The 23,826-nt window shown below is 36.7% G+C and overlaps 1 protein-coding gene across 3 annotated transcripts in view; it reads left to right on the top strand.

Moving 5' to 3' along the window:
* The window catches only part of ESR1 (estrogen receptor 1), a 175,167-nt gene that overhangs the window by 17,220 nt on the left and 134,121 nt on the right, over positions 1–23,826 (top strand). Inside the window, exon 2 of one of the 3 annotated variants that reach the window (XM_032443211.2) lies at positions 5,359–5,432. The exons of the other annotated variants lie outside the window; for them this stretch is intronic. Within the exon in view, the coding sequence (XP_032299102.1) occupies positions 5,359–5,432 (74 nt within the window). The remainder of the gene's footprint in view (positions 1–5,358; positions 5,433–23,826) is intronic. 3 annotated transcript variants of the gene reach the window in all.

The following is a 23,826-nucleotide window of genomic DNA, read 5'->3' on the forward strand; positions in this document are numbered from 1 at the left end:
GTTTGTGCCTAATTATGTTTCTGTGAAAAACAAGGAAGTTGATTCCAGTTTGTAGTGAAGTCTGGCTGTAGTGGGGAAAAATATTATATTTGGGACACTTCAGATGTTAAATCCATGCAGTATAAATAATTCAGATTCACCTAGCTCAGATGACTTTGGTATTCATGAACTTGATGTCAGGAGGAAAAAAAAACAACTATCTATGTATTAAAAAGTTTCTGGATACTCTTGGGTTTATCATAAAGCCCACGGCAGATAAAAGGAATCTGTCCAGTGCATGAAATTTACTTTGTCTACCTTGATGCTCTACAGTTGTTACAAGAAAATTAATTTGTTTAACCTTTTGATTTAAACCACTTCTAACATTATGTTTCTAGGTTCATATAAATCTGAACTTTATTGAGGAGATGGTGATAATGATGCCAATGAGTTTGTTATTGAATGGTGTATGGGAAATGTGAGGCCCAAATTACATATTTGATATTGATAACAGATGTTTTATTGGAGAAAAAAAAAAACCTGCTTCAGCCTGAGACTTTCTGTGAAAGTTTCAATGCTCCTGAACACTGACTCGACTCTTAGTTGTCCAGCTGCTTGGTTCATACTCCTGTGGTTATATTTTTCTGAACAAAATTTCTCTTCTGTATTGAAGGCTAAATTCCAGTTGTACAGAATTTAAATTGATTAGTAATATTAGATAACAGAAGAAGTTGATGAGGACTTCTTTTTATTTTATTTTTTTAAAACAGGCTGAATTTGCTTAATCGATCCAGCAAAATGTCTCATGGAATTGCATCGTATCAAAATAACCCAGTTAGTTGCATTTACACAAAATGGCATGAATATGTTTTACTTAATTTGTTTTAACTGAAAATGCTTATGTATCAGCCTTCAAAAATAATAGGACTTTCAGATCTGACCAACTTTGCAATATTTGGTACAGCAGATGTGACGTATTCATAACTGGGATGGCAGGTGTCATATAAAGCTATATAACCCTAGGGTTTTTCATCTTTTCCCCATTTCTCTTAGAGGATGTAAGGAATGCATAAAACTGGCTTATCTATTATCTATTGAGAATATTATCTGTAAGCTGGTGGCAAAGTTATTGTCTCAGATTTGTGAAATATTGCATAACATATAAATAGATCAGGAAATGTCTCATATTTCCATGCTCTTCTCACTTGCAGCACAAAATTTGTTTCTTATAGGGATTGTTTCATTTAGTAGGGATGAGAACTGAGAATTAATTTTAAACAAGGAGAAAAGAACCCTTTTGTAGAAGCAGCCGTCTCTAGAGTAGGAGGAATTTTTATTACTATTACTCAAATAAAGCTAACTAGATTTTATTTTTTCCAGGAGGGGAGGGGATATGATCCTTTGTATCACTACTTGATATCTTCAATTATAAGTATTCAATAAATGTGCTAAAATGTTTTATGTGAGCATAATGTTTTCCAGGAGAACAGCTTGTGTGTAATGTGTATGTTAATGCTTTGACCAGATTTATATCTAGAAACTAGTTAATTTGCAGAGATATGTAGGTGAGTTTAAAGAAATTAGATAGCCATCTGTTTCAGAGGTTTATCTTTAGGTTTTTAAAAAACAAATATTTGCAACAAGATTACTAGAGTTTGTTCAAATGGCTCTGGATTACAGTTACACGGAAGAGAGAGATTTAAATAGTGATATAATTTAGTCCTGTTTTGTAGGCCAGTTAGAACTAAAATGTGCAGTGCTTCTCTGCTGTCATTTTGAAAATGACTGATGAGGATAAGGAAGGATGAACTTAGTAATCAATTTCTGCACATTTCTCCTGAAATTTTTCATATTTTTTTGCTGAAAAGGGTTCCTTTAAAAAGTATTGAAACTTGGTGATAGCAGAAATATTTAAATTTGGTGCTGGTGAAAGAAATTTGTTTGAGGATATGTTAGTATTACGAACAGAAAGTGGTCAAAATAATGTGTTTAAAAATAGGTATGAAATTATCTACTGACCTTGCTGTTTTGCTTGTTAATTATTCTATTAATTTATAAAGAGTCTTTCTCGTGAAATGACTTCAAGCTAGTCACATCTCTGTCAGTAAGTGAACAATTAACTTGAAAAAGATTACTTGTTTTCTCCTGGCTCAAGAACTTGGTTAGTGAAAAAGAAGGTAGAATACAGATATACTGTTCAAGCAATTTAAATTGGCAAAACTGTTCTGCAGTTATTAGTATTCTTTTTGGAAAATCATAATGTACCATAATGTTCAGTATAGTACGAGATTGTCAAATGTGTTTGCCTCTGTCACACTTCCAGTAGAAATTTTATGAAATAATAGGTCTATATTGAGTGGTATTTGAGTAAATAAATATTCACTTTGATATTGAAATGCAAATTTCTCATTTGATGAATTCATGTGAGCAGTGCGCTAATATCTGTATCCATCTATGCTGATACACGGGAAGAGGAGGTTTGTTGAGTTACAGACCTTGTGCCATGGTTCCAGCTGTGCAAGCAGATGCTTTGCTTTCCTCATTGTATTTGTCTCCAGGATTTACTGGCATTCTTTCATCTTTTTCACCTAAGGCTCTGTACTTTTGTAGATGATGTGCTGCTTCTTTTCTATGCTATTTGCCTCAAAGGCAGTGTGTATCTTTCCCCCATTTGTTCCTTTAGTCACTTGATTTACTTTCTTTGCCTATAGGTTGGTTTTGCATATATTTCTGTCCAATAAGTTATTTATAGAGGAAGAAATGCTGCAGCATTCCACTATATCTTTTGCAGCTTTCATAATTTCAAACTGGAAAGTGCAATTTGGAAAAATATGGTATAAAATATCTAAAACCATATAAGACTGACCACAAAGGTTGACAGTGTGACAATACTCTCAGAAGGGCATTAACACATATTTTAACATTCTCTTGACAGATGGTAAAGCCTGCCAGCAGTAAAACGTTACATTTAAAGATGACATAAGGGATGACTTTTCATCCAGGCATCTTAGATCAATGAAGAGTATGTAATTGTAACCAGATTTCTCAGAGAGTGCTTTAGTGGGCATGGTGATGATGGATTGATTGCTGGACTAGATTATCCTAGTGGGCTCTTCCGTAATGATTCTATGACTCTATAAGCCAGTGTTCATAGAATCATAGAATCATGGAATGACTCAGGTTGGAAAAGACCTTAAATATTGAGTCCAACCATGACCTAACCATAGTACCCTAACTAACAACCCTCTGCTAAATCATGATGGTGACTAAATCACTTCCCTGGTGAGTCTATTCCAGTGCTTAACAACCCTCAGTGTCTCCTGATATCCAACCTAAACATACTCTGGCACAGCTTGAGGCCATTTCCCCTTGTCATTTCACCAGTGAGAAGAGACCAACCCCACTCTTGCTGTAATCATAACACTTTTTGGGCAACCTGTTCCAGTATGTCACAACCCTCTGAATGAAAAACTTCCTCCTAATATAGAACCTGAATTTCCCATCTCAGTTTTAAACCATTCTTTCTTCTCCTATCACTGTCAATCCATGTAAACGGCCATTTCCCCTCCTGTCTGTATGCTCCCTTCAAGTACTGGAAAGCCACAATGAAGTCTTCACAGAGCTCTAAGAGTCTCCAAGCTAAACAAGCCCAGTTCCCTCAACCTTATTCCATAAAAGAGGTGCTCCAGCCCTCTAATCATCTTAGTGGTCCTCCTCTGGACCCGTTCCAAGAGCTCTGCATCTTTGTTGTGCTGGGAGCCCCAGGCCTGGATGCAGTACTTCAGATGGGGTCTCACGAGAGCTGAGTAGAGGGGGACAGTCACTTCCCTCTCCCTGCTGGCCACTCCTCCTTTAATGCAGTCCAGCATATAGTTGGCATTCTGGGCTGCAAACACACTCTTCTGGCTCATGTCCAGCTTCTTGTCCATGAGGAAGTATGTGTATATTGATACAGAAGTACAATTTTGAGGGGAAAATTAAGATTTTAGTATTTAGAAGAACCACCTTGGTGTGTTATTTCAATAAAATGAGAATAATTTGGTTCACTGGCTTCTCTTCATCTTATTTCAACTTTTATTGCACAGTGGGAGTCTACTGTGAATAGCTTTGCGTTTTTCTCTATGGTTTAATAAAAATAAACCAACTCGATGTCTGTGCATTGAGATAGGTTGTCCTGAAAGGCTGTGGAATCTTCTTCCCTGGAAATCTTTAAAAGTCATCTAGACATAGTCCTGGGTAATGTGCTGTAGGGGACTCTGAGGAGGAAGGTGGGACTGGATAACCTCCAGAAGTCCCTTCCAACCTCAACCATTGTGCCCATCATGTGACTGTGCAAAGCCCTTGTAAGGTATTGCATTCAAAGGGTGAATTTATTTTGCTTATAATTGCAAGACTGAATTTGAGTCAAACAAAAAGTTAGTTCCCATCCTTGTTTTGTTAATCTGAACAACATATTTCTTTTTTTTTTTTTTTTCTTGATCACTGCCCTCATCATACTGCTGTTTGCATCTTTCAGAAATGTTTCCTTCAGTAATAACTATCCTGACATTAATTAGAAATTACTAAATGCTTAACATAATATAAAATGTAGATTTAGATCAATCTGATTACTAGTCAATCTGATAAACTAGTAAATGGTGACAGTGGTAACTGTTACCAAAGGTAATGTGCATTTCCTGTAATCCAAACATCATTATTGTGCTGGAACTATTTCTAGAAGCTTTACAAAACTGGAAAAGCAATCTTCTGATATGGAGAAATAAGTAGCAACTTCAAAATCAGGCAATATTATAGCACTGTATATGGTGTATTTGGTCACAAATTAATCTGTGCAGCCTTTGCCTTTGGTTCTTTAAGCCTTAGAATTTTCAGGTTTATGGTGCGTACTTTAATAGTGTATAGCTCTGCAACTGCATTACTTGTAAAAGAATTGAAAGCAATCTTTTAGTGTGTTTACAGCTTTTCTAATTACTTGAAGAGCATATGCTTTTCTAAAAAAAATTGCTTCCCTTCTAGACATAAACAACCATAAAGATCTCTGATGAAAAAGTTTCAGCGGTGCGTGTTTATTTTTAAATGTAACAGATTAGATTTTCTCTTAACGCCTGACAACTTGTTGAGATTTATTAGGGCTGTTACTGGGTTTAGTTACGTATAGACACCGACTGAGATTTATTGCAGAAAACACTTCCCGTGTGCTGAACGGGGGACTGGTGCCAGTCTGAATGGCACAAGGCAGTTTGTTTTCAATACAGGATAGATTTCCATCTAGATTTATCACCTTTCACTGCTAAGGGCGTTATTACTCCCGTGATACGTGTTTTCTTGCAAATGTGCTTCTGGTTCAGTTTCCTTGCTACTGAGACTTTTCTATTTTAGTTCCCTGGGTCACGTGATCCTTCCAGCCAGTGAGAGCACTGCCGAAGTAATGGCAACAACCTTCTGGGATAAATGTAAGTGACAAAAAACTCCTAGCTTTTGGTAGTTTCTGTCCCTCACACCCACTTATAAATGCTGCTTGTACTCAGAACTTTGCTGGGAACACATAGTGGTGACTGTGGAAATGCTTAGAAGTTGTTTTTTTGTTGTTTTGACTTTTTTCCTTTTTCTAACGTTACTTTTCTTTACTATGTTCCCTTTTTTTCCTGTATCCTGCAATGTAGATGAGAAGCATAAGAAAGCAATTGAAAACAAAAGAAATGCATTCCAAGCATTGCCTGAAGTTCATTTTGAGTTTTATAGTTTTATTTAAACGATTGGTTGAAGGAAAATAGTAAAAGAGTGTTCTGAAATAACGCAGTCAGGTTCTAGCCAGTTGGCTAATGCTTAATGGTGAAAGGATTTAATTCAGTCAGTAGGCAGTCATGTACACAGAGCAGTGTATCGTTTCTGGGAGCTTATGAATGAAGTGGAATACTGTGTTTTGATCTCAGCATATGTCAAGCTGTTATTATTCTGTATGATACTTAAATAATGTGTTCATTGAGATTTGTCATTCTTTTCATTGCAGAGGCTGTTTCTGTTATAGAGTTAGTGTTGTCTTTCTGTTTTTTAATAGTGTCTGAACTTTATAGGTAAAATTTGCCTGCTAGTTACTAACAAGCAGAGCTTTTGCCTAATGTAACTTTTTTATTTTCTTATTAAACTTGTGAACAAGTGTTTGTGGAAAAAAACCAAGTGGACTAAGCTGAGATGTCCCGATTTCCCTTCATGGCCTCTGACTTGTACCCCATATTGTGTCACTTGTGGGTTCAGAGGCCATTATTGCGTATTTTTTATTTTCTCCATCTGCATGTATGCTAATGATCAGGTATCACATAGAGTATGTATCTGTCTGAAACCTTTCTCAGTTCTCTTTTAACTTCCTTCTAAAAATCTATATGGTATATAGAAATTTTACTTACTGTTTACACTGAGGAGGGGTGGGATATGTTAGCTTTTCAGTGTAGCTCCTCCTCTCATCACAGGGGCTGAAAGAAAAATGCATGTTCCAAATTATGTGCTGGCTGACTTGCAGCTATTTAAACACTCCTTGCCTTGCAGTGTCAGAATCACAGCAGCATCCATATGTAAATACTTCACTGAGAATGTGAAAAAATTAGAAACTGCTGCTTTCACAATGCATTGTTGATAAATTATTTGTAGGCAGGAGAGGAGAGTAGTTATACTGCTTATATATATATAAATATATTTATTAGATGGTAAAGCAAGTTCTAAGTCAACTTCATGTATTTGCCTTTGCTTTAAGACTTTGTGCAACACCAACATGCACTTCACTTCACAGTAATACCCAGAGCTGTGTGTGTGAGGTGTGAGTGTAAATCCTCAGTTTAAGAGATATGCTAATTTCTACAATGACCGGAGAAATTACTTTTTGTTCATTACAAATAATTAGAGAATCTCTGTTATCATATCTTTCCTTTATTTTACTTGTTTGTTTATCGCTTTCACTTATGCCTTATAATTGTCTTTGTTTCTTGAAGGTAGCATCAAAACGTATGTGAGGGCATGTGAGAAAACAGTGAGGATAGTTGAACAGTGGCACAGGTTACTCAGGGAGGTTGTGGTGTCTCCACCCTTGCAACCTGCCTTCTCTAAGCAGGAGCTGCAGCTGCTTAAAGGGACTACAGATGTCCCTCCCAACCACAGTGATTTCTTGATTCCTGGGGAAAAAAAAAAGTCCTGCAGTTTGGAGGGCTAGACAGCACTGTTAATTTTAGGAGAGATCAGAAATCACATGTAAATTTTAATCTTAAAATGACACTCCCATATTTTGGACCTTGTCATTTTGTGGTCTTTGTTCAATCACTAGTCATTCATTCAGAGTCATAGCTATATGTGTCTTGGCAACTTGTGCACCTGAGACAAGGGAGGTTTTGGTTAGATATTAGGAGGAAGTTTTTCACACAGAGCGTGGTGGCACACTGGAACACGTTGCCCAAGGAGGTTGTGGATGCCCCATCCCTGGAGGCATTCAAGACCAGGCTGGATGTGGCTCTAGGCAGCCCGGTCTGGTGACTGGTGACCCTGCACATAGCCGGGGTGGGGGGGGAGGGTTGAAACTAATGATCATTGTGGTCCTTTTCAACCCGGGCCATTCCATGAATCTATGATGCAAGCTATCTATCTGAAATGTCACATATTGGCAAGTGACTACCAACAGCAAACTGGATTTCTTTTTACCTCTTCCTTGTGGCTATTTGAACTTACTTCTTGCAGTCGTTTCTTATTGCAATTCTTTTTTGAGCTTTGTGTCCTTAGGTATCAACAGATGGCATGTTGTGGAAAGAGCCATTAACAGAAAGAGAATGAAAAAATTAAGAGTAAAATTAAAGAGAGTACTGCAGGAAAAGCATAAATAGAAAGTGAAGGGACAGAGCCTGTGAGCATTATGATATGGCTGTCTAAGGATGTCTTGCTGCCATATTTGAATCTTACTGCAGGATCTTTAGAAGCTGAGGGAGCTTGCAAAGTTGTGTGGAAGGACACGAGGGAATAAGTATTACGGTGGCCCTCAGAGGCCAAAGAGAAATTTAAATCCCCGTTCTACATACTGTATAAGAAATTGTACATTACAAGCCTTATGAGTGGTACAAGGAAACATGAAATGATTTGGCAATAAATGTTAAGTATGAGAACAGTGAAAATTAGAAAGAAAACGTTTGAAAAATACTATTTATTTGCACATATATACAGATGTAAAATGCACTTGCCAAACATTAAAGCATAAAGAGTTCATATAATATCTCTCACAGTAATGTATGAGTAGCAGTTGTAAATAAAAATGCCAGAAGGTAGCAACTAGACCTGTGTGATTTTTATTATTTCTGCAATAAAAGGTAGATGATGATTTTGATTAAAAAGTATTAATCTTCATGAGACATAAATACTTTGAAAGCTGTTGCTGACACAAAACCAAAGGAGTGTTGCTTTGAATAAGTTCAGACTGGAGCTGAAAATGCAGAAGGGCTCATCTCCAAGGTTAACAAACAGGTTGAGACAGATCCCTTTTTATGAGGATCCAGGTGAGCTGGCTATGCGTGGTGAAAGCTTGGTAGTAGGAGTTGCACTCAGTGACTGAGAAGGGCTTTTCCATTTCTGGCTAAATGGTATAACTGGCATTTATAAACAGTAATTTTCCTGAAGAAGTCAGAGTTTGAACTATGAATACATCTTTTGTCACTAAATTATTAAAGTTATTTTTCTTCCTTTTTTGAAGGGCAGCACTGTGAGTGAATAGAATAGATATTTGTATAATGCTTCTTAGATTGATATGAGCATTTGACTTCTGCAAGAATAAAATATGCCATGTTGTTAATTTCAATGGAAATTAAAAAAGTCTCAAGTACACAAAAACACATCCCAAGGAGCCAATACTTGTAATAGCTTGTTCTGGAAACATTCAGTTTATGCTGAGAACTAGACTGAAAAGATTTTTAAATAATAAAATAATATTGAACAATTTGCCAAGGTCCACTATATATTTATATGTATATATAGAGAGTTGTATTTGGTGGCAAGAATTAACTTATGGAATTTGAAGACCTTTTTTATTTAAAAACAACCCTTTTCATAAAGGAATATAAGTTTAACTACATGATTTCTTTTGCAATTTCCTAGGTCTGTAATTTGGATTATCTCTGTTATTTTCTTTCCCGGTAGTTTCTGTTGTTACCGTTACTTACTGCAGAACACAGATTAAAGGTTAAAATGATGTACTTTTATGAATATATTTGAAGTACATTCTGGAGTCTAAATGGTGAAAGGTAGATAGTCTTTAAAAGGGAAAACGATTTTGACACTTTGTTTTGGAAAATAACCTTGTGGTTGTTTATTTCCCCCTATTTTTTTTAATGTGCAAATTTGAATAATTATACTGATGCTAACTCCTACAAATAATATAAATATAATATAAATATTATTTCTTGTGTTGTACTAAACTAAAATCTTGCATAGAGATGAATAATGTACAAAGAAGTCTGAAATTATGCAGATAATGTTTCACTTTTTTTTTAAAGTCCAGTCAGATTTCTATGTACAACTATTAGTGTTGTGTCTATTCAGTTCTAAATAGCTTTCATTCATGTTGTTTTTGGCTCACAACAGTAAAGCAGGTTTATCTGTATGAACTATCAGGTTAGATCTGTTGAGATAGCTTGTGGTGTTTCTTAAGTGTTTGCTTTATTGTTCATATCCACTATGACAGCTAAACATAAAACCTGTGAGGCCAGAATTGGTTGGGTCTGAATTCTGGCAATTTTCTAAAAAGGCCTTGATTTAAAATCCAAATCAAAACTGAACAATGATCTTCTTCAGATTTTGTTTATTCTCTGAAATCTTTTGGGTATCTTCTGTGAGACTGCTTATAGTTTTGACTTACGTGTTCTTCAGATGAAGATATGAAAAACTGAATGTGCCTTCATAAATAGAATCACTGAGATTTGGTTTTTCATTGATAAAACAAGAAGCATTTCATAGCTGGGTCTCATTTTATTAGTGTCACCGAGTTTGTGTTAATGGACTGAAATGATATTTGTGGGCTTGTCTTGCTGTATTGCTGTAAATCAACAACATGCTAATTCCTTCCAAAACACCATAAATTTCAGACTGTACTCCTGCCCAGTATTACAAATTTGTCCAAAACCAGTGCGAAGCTGTGTTCCCATCATCCAAAGAAATCATTCAGTTTCTACTTGTAGTGTATTTCTGGCTGTGTCAAGAAGTTCCTTACTCTATTGACACTGATGGCTTGTCTGAATGCCTTTGGTGAGGAGCAATAATATTTCTGTCACAGTTCATCTGATTGCTCTGTTTTGTCAACCTACACTTTTTCTGCAGTTTCAACAGGATTTATTTCAAAGTGATTTTGCTTATTTTCTTTATCTATTGCATATATTGTTGTGCCCTTGCATTTCAGTAACGTTTCTGAGTCTCTTGGTTCACTGGCTACATGCAGACTTGTATGTGTGCCCACATATGTATGTACACGCACATAGGGGAGAACATCAGTGGAACCACATAAATGAAATTTTGTAATTATATGATATATGAGTTCACAGTTATTTCTTCAGCACCTCATATTCTTGGGTCACCTTTCTGTGACACTATTTGCTGTTGCTCCCTGGCATGGTTTTGTATGCAGTAGAAAAGTGGAATTAAGAAAAAAATGTGTTGGGAAGGTTGGCACATAATAGAAGAACATGCTTTGCTTTGGACTTTTGGCAAAGGTTTGTCTTTAAAAGAAATATTGATTTGTTTTCTTCCTTTATTTCTTTTCTCTTGAAACCTAGCAACATGAAGGACATGCTTGTAAAAATACCGTTAAAAATAAAACACAGAAAGCTAAAGAAAGGTGAGTCAAAAGAGGCTCATAAGTTTAAAAAAACTTTACAAATTAGGTTGTGAGTCAGTTATGTTTTCTTTCTTTTTCCTTTTTTTTCCTCTTTCGTTGAAGAGGAGGAAAAAAGCACAAGTTACTAATGTTCTTCCCTAAGGGGATTACACTAAGGCAAGTAAGACAAACCAGCAAGAAAATTTGTCTTTAGTAACTTAAATGATTGAAAACTAGACAAAACATTGGGCAATGAATTATGCTCAAGGCGAAATTATTATGCTTGGGAAATGTATATATTATGAAGTGAGCCAATATCAGCTGCCTGGTGTTACACAACCTTTCAGCCAACTGTAAAACAACCAGGGGCTTCTAGTAACAGGCAGACTATTTCCTGCCCTTCCATTTAGATATCAGGGTAGGGTTGGGCCATGCTTTTCTGGTGTGGACTTCCTGACAGGTTTCCAGCCATTGGTGACTGCTTCTGTGAATGTCTGAGAGCGCTCTGGAGGGACAGCAATGACTTGCTGTCCCCAGTGGCATATAACTCCACAGGACTGTCTCTATGGTTTAGGCACAGATTGTGTTTTCCTATGGTGGCAAATTGTAGAAAGGTGAAGTGTCCAATGAATCATTTCTGGGTCCAGAGCTTACTGTGTCCCCGTTGGGCTGGGATGCATTTAGGACACCTTTGGAGCAGAGGTTCTGGTTTAGTTTACCTAAAAACTTTAAAAAGGGGGTGAGGGGAGGGGGAAAAATGTTTTATGCACATTCCAGCTGCTCTATGCACTACTGGGTGAAATTACTTCAAAGCATCACTACTGCTATGAAGAAAGATAGTAATAGACACAGCTTATTTTAATTATCTGATCACCTTCTCTGTACTAGTTAACTGTCACTCATTTGTCTTAGATCTAGGCCTGTTCTTGTGGGTCAAAATACTGCTTGGAAAACATTAGACCTTCATATGAGCACCTTCATTTCTACACTTAAATCCACCTCTGCAGTCATTGAACCATTGTCAAAGGGGACAAAAAACATTTTGGATACATTCTTTCTCTCTTGAAAATGTCTTAAATCTAATTATTCTTCTGCTGGTAGAAGGCTTGAGTGATTTTTAGTTAACTCCAATGGCTGAGATGTTGTTAGCTGCACTCAGGCTTCCCATACACACATCAACTCAATTTTTTTCATCTAAGGAGGAAAGGAGAAACTTGTTTCAGAATAGGTAACGCATAAGGACTTACTTTTTCATAGACAAAAATTACACAGCATCTGCTTCATGCTGGTAAGTTTTGGCTTTAGTTTCACTCATAGAATCCAGACTAAATCAGGCAGCTAACCCAGTGCTGAGCTGTCATAGCAACCAGATTGTGTAATTTGTTCACAGTACTTACCCATGTTTATCTCAATGCCCAGCTAGGCTGTTTTTCCTCTCATGGACAGGCTGATCTAGTGCTTCACTCCTTTATCAACTAAGAGTCTTGTAATTCCGTTTTGAAAAATGTTTGCAATTACAACTGTCTTTCTTGTGTTTCTGTTCAATGTTGTTTTTTTCAGAAGTAGGTTGTTTTTGTTGTTGTTGCTTTTTAATTTAAGCCAAGTAACTAAAATTTTTAGCCACTGTTTGCTTAATATACTCTTCAACCTTAAGATCTTTATTGAACTCCAGCTGCCATTTTATCACTCACTTAACATTGTGAAATCCTTTTTCAACTCGTTGCAGATGATCTTAATCCTTACTACCCTTCATATCATCAGCAAACCTAGCTATATCACTATTCACCCCCCTATTTTTCAGGTCACTTATGAGAATATTAAACATCAAAGGCATTAGCAGAAAGACTTCTCCACTAAAAAGACCTAACTGTTACTATTAGCTTTTGTGCCCTACCTCTTAGCCACTTATTTAGCCTCGCGTTGTCTTTCTGAGGCATTTCAGTTTCTGTGAGAGCCCTGAGAGACAAAGCTGCTTGATCTACTTAAGAAGATCTGAATAAATTTAGTTTCTTTTCACATTTGTATTGACTGTAGAATTAACATACCTTTAGAGGATTTTCCACAATGACTTTTCAAATTTTGTATTTAAGGAGGCACTTGTGTTATTTGTAGCAGTTCCTGTTAAATCATCCTGTGTACGTGTCTTGCCTAACCTAAACCAACTTAAATTTACCTCTCCCTCCACTTTCCCATACCCTTTTTGGATCTGGCTGCCTATTTTGTCTTCTTCCTGTCCTCTAGTACTGAGAATTACACTCTTGAATTCCTTTAAATCTCACCAGCTGGTCCTGATAACTTCTTATTTTTCTCTTCGTTGATTTTTCTGTAACATCTTTTACAGACACCTTAATGTTCAGATAGATATTTCAACAGCCGCCCTTAAGGACAGCTCTGTTATGAGAATTTCTTTCCGGGTCCTTTCTATGAGCCTGGATGCAAAAACTTCATTTAATTCACTGATTCTCTCAGTGCTCCTTTTACACCTTTATGTCTCAGACCTCCAGACACTCTGGCAATCTGCCTGATGTTGATGTACTTTAAAAATATAAAAAGCCTTGCAAGCTGTTTCTCAAACCTTTTTGGCTTGTCGTATTGCATTTATATATTTAGTCTCCAGAACTTTTATCTTCTATTGTCTTCACGAAGACAACAATATCAGTTTTTCTGAAGAACTGCTTGAAGTAAATTCCCTGTGTTGTTGATTAACTGTGTTGCTTTTCCATGTTTCCTTCTCATCATTCAGTATATTCTGTTTACAACCTGAAAGCACTTTGCTTTTTCATTTGTCTACTTGTTAGTTCCTTTACAACTACTTCTTTATGTCTAGGCAGTTCCTATTTTTTAAATTATAGCATTTTCCCTCATTTGTTGGCTTTGCTTACTCCTACCAAGATGTTTAATTGAAGAGCCTTGTGAAAAATTGAATCATTAAAAATTAGCTTTTTGGTAGCAAAAATTCAACATACTTGGCAATGTCAAGTTAATATATCTTTGTCTTGCTGATTAACTGTTTAGCTGCACCATGAAATACTTATTAACAGTCTAAAGGTTTTATTTTCCAGTCATGCCCAAACTTTGTATTTACTTGCTTGTATGGGAACAGTTGGCAATACCAACATTGTTAATTTGCCTCTGAGGTTTTTAGAGTATAGACACAATCATCACCTACTGTTTATTCAGAGAAGTCAGGAATAGTAAAAAAATACTTAGTGTTCCCATTTGTGTCCCTCTCAGTGCTGAGTTGTTTTAATTTTCTAGCATTTTAAGAGTGCCACCAGAGCTTTTCTGCCCCGTTTTCCCCTTAAAATAGTGTTTACACACTAAAACACAGCTAAATATCTTCCTCTGCTTAGTAGATTGTTTCAAAAGCTACACTTAGTTTCTCATCTAAGTGTATCTTTGTAAGTTGTATTCCTTCTTAATATGCCTTGCTAGCATTATTAATTGCTGATGTGTTGCTAGCACATGTTTTTCTGAAAATGCCTGATGAGACATTGCAGAGATGAGATCTTTCTCATCTCTGCAATGTCTGGATTACTGCATTTGATTCTGCATATTTGAAAAATGTGTAGTCAAAGTGGGGGGATAGGGGGAGCAGGCAGGGGGAAAGAAGGAAAGAAAGGAAAAAGGGTCAGCTTTCTCTTGCACTTACAACCATCTGAAGGAACTGATAAAGTTTCAGCCTGTGTCATAAAACTGAGTTGCAGCACTGCTCCGAGTCTTCACGTCATTGTGGGTTGCAGTCTATCCCAAACGTGCATCTCTCCTCTTGGCTCTAATTTGCCCTGGCATCTGAATGCTGGGGGAATTTGCAAGGGGAGCATCAAGGAATGCATCTTCAGCCTGCTCTAGCATTTGCCTTATTCCCACATGTGTACATGTTTTCAGAGCTTATGTAGCTGAACAGAGCTATTCTGACTGGGCTGACTTCTTGAGCAGTACAGACTGTGGGATCTTTCAGGATTATTTTCTGCTTGAGATCATGTATATTTTAGGAAAGAAACTCTTTGTCTTTGTAAAGCTACTTTGAATCAGACAAGAAGTTTTCCAGTCCATAATTATCTGTAATGTTAAAATGAGTTAATTCTTTCTGTCCTTGTTTTATTGTCCCAATAGAAGCTGTGTGTCAATATGAAATAGAAGTAACTGTGATTCTTTTTGCTCTTCCATTTTACCTGTAGCAGCTCATACTCAGCTACCTGCTATACTCAGGTCCTCTTCACCCTTTTCTCCTCAGGACAGAGCACTATGCAATAGCTTTTCTTTTTGTTTTGTTTTTCCCCTAGATATATGCTTTTGTTTTCAGCTGTAACAGGTTGTTCACCTGAAGGCAGGTTATATAACAATCCAGGTTGTTTTGCAGCGATAAAAGTGTTTTTTAATTTTCCAGATATTTTATTTTTCTGCCCATCAGGTTAGCAGTTCTCTTATTCCTGCATTCATGACACTGAGGAAAATACAAAATAGCTTAACTGTCAAAAACAACCTCTGAATCACAGTAGGATGTGCTTGGTATTATATGTTTCTTCATTCACAAGTGCATTTTTCTAATCTAATAAGTAGTTTTCATTCATTTTAATACATAACAATTTGTTCTTTTTCATACTTCTACCTTAAGCAAATGGTCTGGCTTTTTTTATCAAATGCCTTACAGTAGCTACATAACATGATGCTGTTGCTCTCATCAATCAAATATAATGAATTAATAGCTCTTCTGTTAGAGTATATATATTTAGTGTGTATATGTATAATGAGGCATAGCATTTTGTTGAATGGTAGCTTCCCAGCAGATCGTGAAGTATGCTTTAAAAGTTTTCACATGCCATTCATATTTTCTAGGCAAATGCTTGCTCTCAAATGGTTTTAGTTCTAGTTGTTTTCATACCTGTGAAACTATTACTTCTAAAAAGAAAGAGGGTGTATGCATATATAACTAGTTTGGACTTGAATGTTTACACATCATTACAGTCAAATGGTTATCAGTTGTTATTTTTATGATTGTAAGATTTTCTGTTATACAACTATCTCTGCTTCCTTTGTCAAATGATATCCTTATAGTGGATCCAGCAATTTTTCATTTGAGAAATTATTGTGTATAATCTGTAGTATATCCAAAGATTCATTAATAGGGATAACACATATTCCTTGCAAGAAAGCACCCTGTGACACGAATGGCTCATATTCTATTTAGCTTCACTCCAGTCTTCTGCTGACATTTTTTCTGATTCATAGAATGGGTTGGGTTGGAAGGGACCTCAAGTATCATCAAGCTTCAACCCCCTTGCCACAGGCAGGGCCACCAACCTTCATATCTAATACTAGATCAGGCTGCCCAGGGTCCTATCAAGGACCTATCAAGGGTCCTATCAAGGACCTCTGTGCCCAGAGGAGGGCCACAAAGATGATCAGGGGGCTGGAGCACCTCCCCTATGAGGACAGGCTGAGGGAGTTGGGTTTGTTCAGCCTGGAGAAGAGAAGGTTGCGGGGTGACCTCATTGCAGCCTTTCAATACCTGAAGGGAACGTACTCCCAGGAGGGGAGTAAACTCTTTGAAAAGGCTGATAATAGCAGGACTAGGGGAAATGGTTTTAAGTTAAAAGAAGGAAGATTTAGGTTGGATGTTAAGGGGAAGTTCTTTACTAGGAGAGTGGTTAGGTCCTGGAACAGGCTGCCCAGGGAGGTTGTGGATGCCCCGTCCTTGGAGGTGTTCAAGACCAGGTTGGACAGGGCTCTGGGAAACCTGATCTAGTAAAGGTGTATGTTTGGTGGCCCTGCCAGGCAGGGGGGTTGGAACTACATGATCCTTGGGGTCCCTTCCAACCCGGGTCATTCTGTGATTCTATGTGATCTTCATCACCTCCAGGGATAGGGCATCTGCAACCTATCTGGGCAGCCTGTCTTTGTAGGGGAGGTGCTCCAGCCTTCTAATAATCTTTATGGCCCTCCTCTGGACCCTCTCCAACAGCTCTCTGTCTTTCTTGTACTGGGGACCCAGACCTGGATGCAGTACTCCAGATGGGGCCTCACGAGGGCAGAGCAGAGGAGGACAATCAGGATACAATTTGCTTTCTGAGCTGCAAGAGCACACTGCTGGCTCATGTTTAGTTTTTCATACACCAGGACCCCCAAGTCCTTCTCTTCCTTGAGATATTATTGCTCTTAGATTTGTTTGTTATCTTTCCGTGATTTTTTTTTTTTTTAAAATTGATAGGTCTTGCCAAGTATATTGTTAAATTTATTTTTTCTATTCCCTATATATGTTTTGTAACATACTTGAAGTAACATAAGAGCTTTTCTGGATCTAGGCCCAAGTCTGTTACTTTTTTATGACCACTTTCATTTTGTTTTTCACTTTCCTATCACTCAATCTTCATTTTTATTATTTCCTAACCTTGTCTACACAACCCACATCTCCCTTACTCAATTTCCTTTCTGGGCTTCTCTCTTCTCAACCCTTCCTTTCTCAGTCTTTTCCATCTCTTCCATAGCTCTGAATAATTACTTACTGTTTCAGCATTACTATTCTTGACACTGCATTTGCTTTCCATGTCTTATTAAGCAGCCTATTGCGTGTAGAAAATGTCTGTAATTTTGAGGGAATATGTGAATGAAAAGAATATTAGGAATGCAGTTATTAAGACCAGTGATTTTCATTCTTATTTCTAGTATAAATTCTGGGCTACGGTAATGGAGTTAAACAGACCTCTGGATACAATGATTGATAACGTTTTTCTGATCTGTTCCCTTCCCTTTCAAGAAACTCTTGAGGCTGCAATCCAAAAAAGCTGTCACTGGAGATGTGAAAAAATGCTATGACTGAAATGAAGAACTAATAACAAATGCAGTCACTGTTCTGCATTTTTAGAGATAATAGATTCTTACAAAATCATTGACCCTCACGAACTTTAAGCTGTGAACCTTAGCACCATTTCGTAAATGAGAGCAATGACATTATTTTCTTCTTGATGACAGCTTATTTTCCTTCTCTTTCTCCTTTTGTTCTTCCTCTCTTTCCTCTTACTTCCTCATCTCTTCTTCTTCCTTCCCTTCCTCAAAACAGAGCTGTTCTCTTCATCTTAGCATGGCTGTAAAATTGAAATGGCAAAATAAGTCATCTTTCCCTACTGCCTGTTAACTGCAGAAGATATTAGCCAGTTCTGAGTGTCATTATTTAAAACAAAAAAAAGTTATGGAAGAAGATGGTTGTTTGGTTTCAGCAGTTTTCTTCATTTTCGCTTGGGAATGAGAACAGGCACATTTTAAGTTCTGTTGCTGATATGTTTTTGAACCAACCTATTTGTTCTCTTAGTTGATCCAGATGTTTCAGTCTGTGAGGAGAAGAAACCTCCCTTGTGCATGTATAATGTTTTGCTCTGTGCTTGACCTGTGGGTCAGTTTACAAGGTAACATAATGCACAGACTAATGAACCTGCCTAGGCCTCCTCTGCTCCAGCAAAGCCTGCTGGTAAGTCCTTATGTTCTGCAGACCATGGCAAGTGCTAGTAAAGAGGACTTCAAGTAAGGTTGCCTAAAGAAACATTATCTTGGTACTGTTCTTTCCCCTGAAGGTAGAGGACAGTGAAAGAGGAATTTGGCTCAGCTGAACTACTGCAAGTGTTACTGACAAAATGCCCAGGCAGTACTCACTCTAACTTGGCATTGACTGGAAGGCATATTTAGTTCTGTTGTAGCAAGCTGCATTGCTCAGGGTGGAACATTATTGGTTGTGTTTTTCCACATTTCCTCTCCAGTGTATACTTCCAGTTATACTACTTGCTTCAGGAGAAAACTCATAATGTTTACTCCCTTTGTTGATAGATTCTACTCTGGCTAATCATCATCAGTTTTTCCCTTCTAATTTTCTTCTCACTGCCACCATTTGCTTCATGTTTTATTCTCTCTTCTTTCCTCATGATTTAGTCTCTTCTCTGTCCCTACGTTCTTTCTGCAGCTTCTCAGATGGTGATGTTGCTGGCCAAAGCTTCATTGTCTGTCCCATGTGGTAGCTCCATGCATGTGTGCTGCTCCCCATTTCCTTCATGGAAGGTCATCACTGACAGGGTCTTCTGATGTAGAAACCATGTAGAGTTCTTAGAGCATGCAGCTACCAGCTCCATCATACATGCAACAGACTTGAGCACAGGAAGATTTGTACTCGTTGCCTTGATCAGGGAGGAGAAGCAAAGCCAGCGCAGTGACATTTTCAGGCTGCTCAGATGTTGAAGAGCATGTGACATTTTTTTGCAGCCTTGAATGGTTCAAGAAACATTATTTTGTTTTGCTTTTTCTTCCATTTCTTTATTTGTCTTTTTGGAGAATTGCTTCATTTTCTCAGTCTAAACCAAATCTGCAAAATACTTAGGCTTCACTCTGTAATGAAGATCTTCATATACATGTGCATTTATATTAATGTTAATGTTTATAAAGAACATAGAAATAGTGTCATACATCAGGATGTTCATATTGTAGAGAGACTCTTTGGTTCTTCCACCCACTCTCTTCTTCCAGCTTCTTTCCTTTCAGATCTGAATGTTTATTTGGCTTTTGCTTTGAAGAGTATTGCAAATAGTGAAGACATTTGGATCCATGAACATGTGAGCTTTTTCAGATTATTCTATGTATTGGCAGAGAAGGAGGGTTTCATAATATACTCAAATGACTTAGTTCACTCCGCAACAGCTTGTTTCTTTCAAAGGTGATTGGAAACTTATTGGTATGAAGAACTGGAGTGATTATAAATTTTAATCTGGCAAATGTTATGCATGCTGTCTTCTCATGTTTCTTACATTCTTATATTTCTAAGTAAACCTGCCACAGCTGAAAAATTAGAAATAATGAGAGTACAAAAACAGAGAGGTGGAACTGTGGAGTTTGGAGTTACTATAATATTTCTTTTCACTCAGTACAAAAAGGACAAGTTTTTTATTTGGGAAGGAGAGAAAGTAGGTGAAAATATAGTTAGGACAGAAACCTGTGGAAAAGGTGGAAATATTAAAGGAGAGGGTAATCAACTATTGGAAAAAATGCAATTCCCCAGGTCGTTTTCAAGGAGGAGATGATCTTAAAAAATAAATATATTCATTGTACAGATTTATGTAAGTGAGCAGTGTATGGAAAGAAGATCAATTACCCAACTGCAGCATAGGACTCAGAAGAAATACATTATCCTGAGTCTGTTTCACATCCACGGCTTATGCTTGCTCTTTATCACTCCTAGCCCACTGCCCATTCATTGTAATTCTGACTCTGTTGGTAACTTCTGCTGGGACATCTGGAAGCCTTCCCCATGGTGGTGCTGTTTCTAGCTCAGGCAGAAACATGACCAGGAAATGCCTTAATTGATAAATGTTGCTAGATTCTTGAAACCATGTTGATAGTGTAGTAGCATGAAGTAATGATGTCTATAACTGGGCTCAGTTATTTTATTCACAGACTTTTCCTTCAATGTTTTAACAATATGTCTTTATTTTTATCTTTAAAAGACTGTCTACTTAAAAATATTTTGAGTTGTTTGAAAAACAGCTTCTGTGCCAAACTCCTCTTAAGACGAAAGCACCCTTAATACACATTGCGTTTTTATTTCAGACTGTCTTTCCCTTCCCTCCAGTCCCTCACCCCCCCTTTTATTTTTTACCTCTTTTCTCTTGCTTGTTCACTTCTCTGAATCCCCTTAGCAACATCTTTCACTAATGGAAAAATAGCAGTGCTTTCTGTAGTCTCACTACATTGAATCGGAAATGAAATTTACTTGGTCAAACATTTAGGTTTTCTGTCCTACTATTCCTTCTATCATCCTGAACACTAAGTATTGTGCATTAGGGAGATTTACAGATTATTAATTTGTGTTTCTTATAGTTATTGCACTGTCAAGTGGAAGTAGGAATGTATAAAAAATAGTGATCTGTGTATGATAGGATTGTTGTCTCTGGATTGGAGGAAGAGAGTCTCTTATATTTTGTATAGAGGCGTATTATGGACTGCAGTCTCCAGAGAAGCTGCTTTGCAGAGTTCCCTTAGAGAGACAAGAGACATGATGGAAATTCACCATGATCTCATTTTGTTCAAAAAGGATTGACTGTAAGAAATGTATTGTCAAATTTATGAAAAAAAAAAAAAAGTAATAATAAAAAAAATCCCTGACTTCTGGAGGCCAGGGGGTGCTATAGGTATATGCATTATAATCTCTGTGGGTTTAGTAGCCAGTACAGAGAGCTGTTGTTTATTTAGGTTTGTTGTTGTTCTGAATTCTGTTTTGTATTTTAAGCAAATTCAGCAGGAAAATTTGTACATATGCATGTCTTGATTAGCTTTAGAAGGGTCATTGGATTTCTTGTATGTTTTGTGTATGTGACCAAGAGAACAGGGACATGGGGCTCAGGCCTGGGAAATGATGAATCTTATGCCAGTAACACAATTTATTTGGCTAATGAGAGAGAACTTGCTGTATGGAATGAAATGAGGGATGGAAATTTTGTTTCTCAGATTCAGCTCACATATGTAGAGGTGTAAGTAAAAAAAAAAAAACAAACAAAAACATTATACATATGTAAGATACATATGTGTGTCTTTACATTGTTTTCACAGTAGGGAGATTTTCTCCTGCTCTTGTAATTCATACATACACAAGTTACAAGGAAATGTATGAGAAGTATCAGTTTCTTAAAAGTTGAGGGTATAGGTATGTAATAATTCACATAGCATGAGTGCAAGAGAGACATCAGTAAATGCACACATATCATAATTGCAAAATATTATATCTGATGTGAAAAAAGGCTCATAAAATAATAATTTCTTTATTTCTGCCTTCCAAAAATATAGAATTAAATGCACACATTATTCCTGTTTCAGTGCAGCCCAAGGGTATGGTTTATAAAAGCATCTAATATATATTTTATGTGTATATACCTGTGTGTGAATTACACAGGGGTTTTCAGAATGTTATTTTTTTTCTGAAATATCTTGGCAGACTTGTGTGCCTTTCACATGCACTTGTAAATCATTTCAGTTGTGGAGAAGGTTTTGGTTTTGATTTGAGTTTGTATTTTAAAAATAATTTTAAAAATTAGTTGCTAAAAAGAATATCATTTAAAAAAAAAAAAAAAAAAGTTTAAAAATGAATAGACTACAACCAGAAAGACTACATGCAAGGTCTATGAATAGTGATATTGCAAGAAAACAAGGAAGACAGTGGTTTCACATTATGAAGAGTCTGACAGTAATCCTGACTTGAACTTCCTGCCCTGCTTTCAGTGATTCTCACAGTTATTGTGTCATCCCTACATTAGTGCTGACCCCATTGAATCAGGCTGTACTACATATACTGAAAAAATATTCTCTGGTCCAACTGAAGGGGTTGATTTGGATTTAGGAAGGATATACGAGAAACTGGAAAGTCAAGTATCCTGTAAGCAATATGAAGAGAAACTATGTTGTCTAAATCCCACCTTGTGCCCCGCTGCAAGTGAGCAACCTAAAGTCCCATTGAATACAGTGGCTTTCACAATGCATTGAAAGGTACTGACTATATCATTGCAGGTTCAAGATAGGCAGTTCAAGATAGATCATAGTTGCACACCGCATTATTTAGTCTAACACACACCTTTTCTTCATATATGGGTTTACTTTTAGTCTGCATGTTTCTTTTTAACCTATTCATTCTATGAGTAGTCCTAGACTGATACAGCAATGACTGAAGAAATGGCTATGGAGGAATTTTGACATGAAGCCATTATCTAAGACTGCAAAAAGTTTCTATCTGATGTACATAGCAAATATATGTGCCTGATTTTTGCATAAAAGGAACTTCTGCTGTGCAGATTCTCATCTTTGATTGCTGCATGTGTCCTTTTACTCTGAAGGCAATCAGTATAACTCATGTTCTGTGCCACAATTTAACTCTGGAGTTTGAAAGGAAATTACTTTTTAAACATCCTCTACTACGTATACTATATTAATTAACATTATGTCTCTTTTGAAGGGTTGACTTTAAGTCACCACAATTTACCTAAAAGTTAATATCTTCCATTATTTGTTACTGTATGTATCTGAGCACAGTATGGTTGTATAATTTCCTGGAGAACTGGACTGTATCATCTCAGATTCTTCGTGCTTTTGGAGGTGTTTTTTTTTTTTCCTTCTGATTTGACACAGGAAGAGAAAAAGGAAACTAGAAGAGTAGTTGGAAATAAACTCTCAGAGACTTTATTTTTCCTTTCTTCCTTTCTTTTATTCTTTTTTTCTTCTTCTTCTTTTTTTTTTTCTTTTTTTTTCTTTTTTTTTTTTTTTTTTTTTCCCTTTCCCCTCCACTGCAAGTCAAGAGGAAATCTTGAAGGCATTTAAAAAAGAACAGGATGTTTGTTGTGGTTATTCTACAAACATTGTTTGCCTTCCTCTTTCCTCTTTACAATTATTTTTGGAATACTGCTTTTGTAAGAGAATAGGGAAAGATTATTTTGTCATCTACTTAGCAGTTAAGAGCAGATATCACAACACTTCTTAATGTGTCAGACAATGTCTGTTGGCACATGTTCTAGAATGTTGTCAGGGAAACAATATGTTTTCTCCATTTACATTAAATTATTCTCTCAGCTGTAAGACTGAATTTTAGGAAATCAAATGGAAACTATGCATATACTTGATGCCTTGCTGCTAATGAGAGACACTTTAATTATGTTTGCACTGATGTGTTCACTAAGTAAACACTGAACATAAAGGAAAAGTATAAAGTCTGCAAAATTCAGAACTACTATTTCATTCTCAGTTCAGCTTTGTCTTTCCACAGTACATCATAGAATCGTCACTACATAATTGTGTGATATCTCTACGTAGGTCGTTTTGAAAGTAATGCCTCCTATTTATTATCATGGAAACTGTAACAGATATAAACAGCTCAATGTCACTATTTGATAGAGAAAATTATCAGTTACAAAGCACTTTTTTTTTCTTTTCTTTTTTTTTTCTTTTCAACAAAGCACCAATGCACAGCTGTGCATTTTCACCAGTGATGAACAAGAGCC

This window comes from Coturnix japonica, chromosome 3, assembly GCF_054131305.1.
Source record: "Coturnix japonica strain WE chromosome 3, WE-NBRP24, whole genome shotgun sequence".
NCBI classification, from domain to species: domain Eukaryota; kingdom Metazoa; phylum Chordata; class Aves; order Galliformes; family Phasianidae; genus Coturnix; species Coturnix japonica.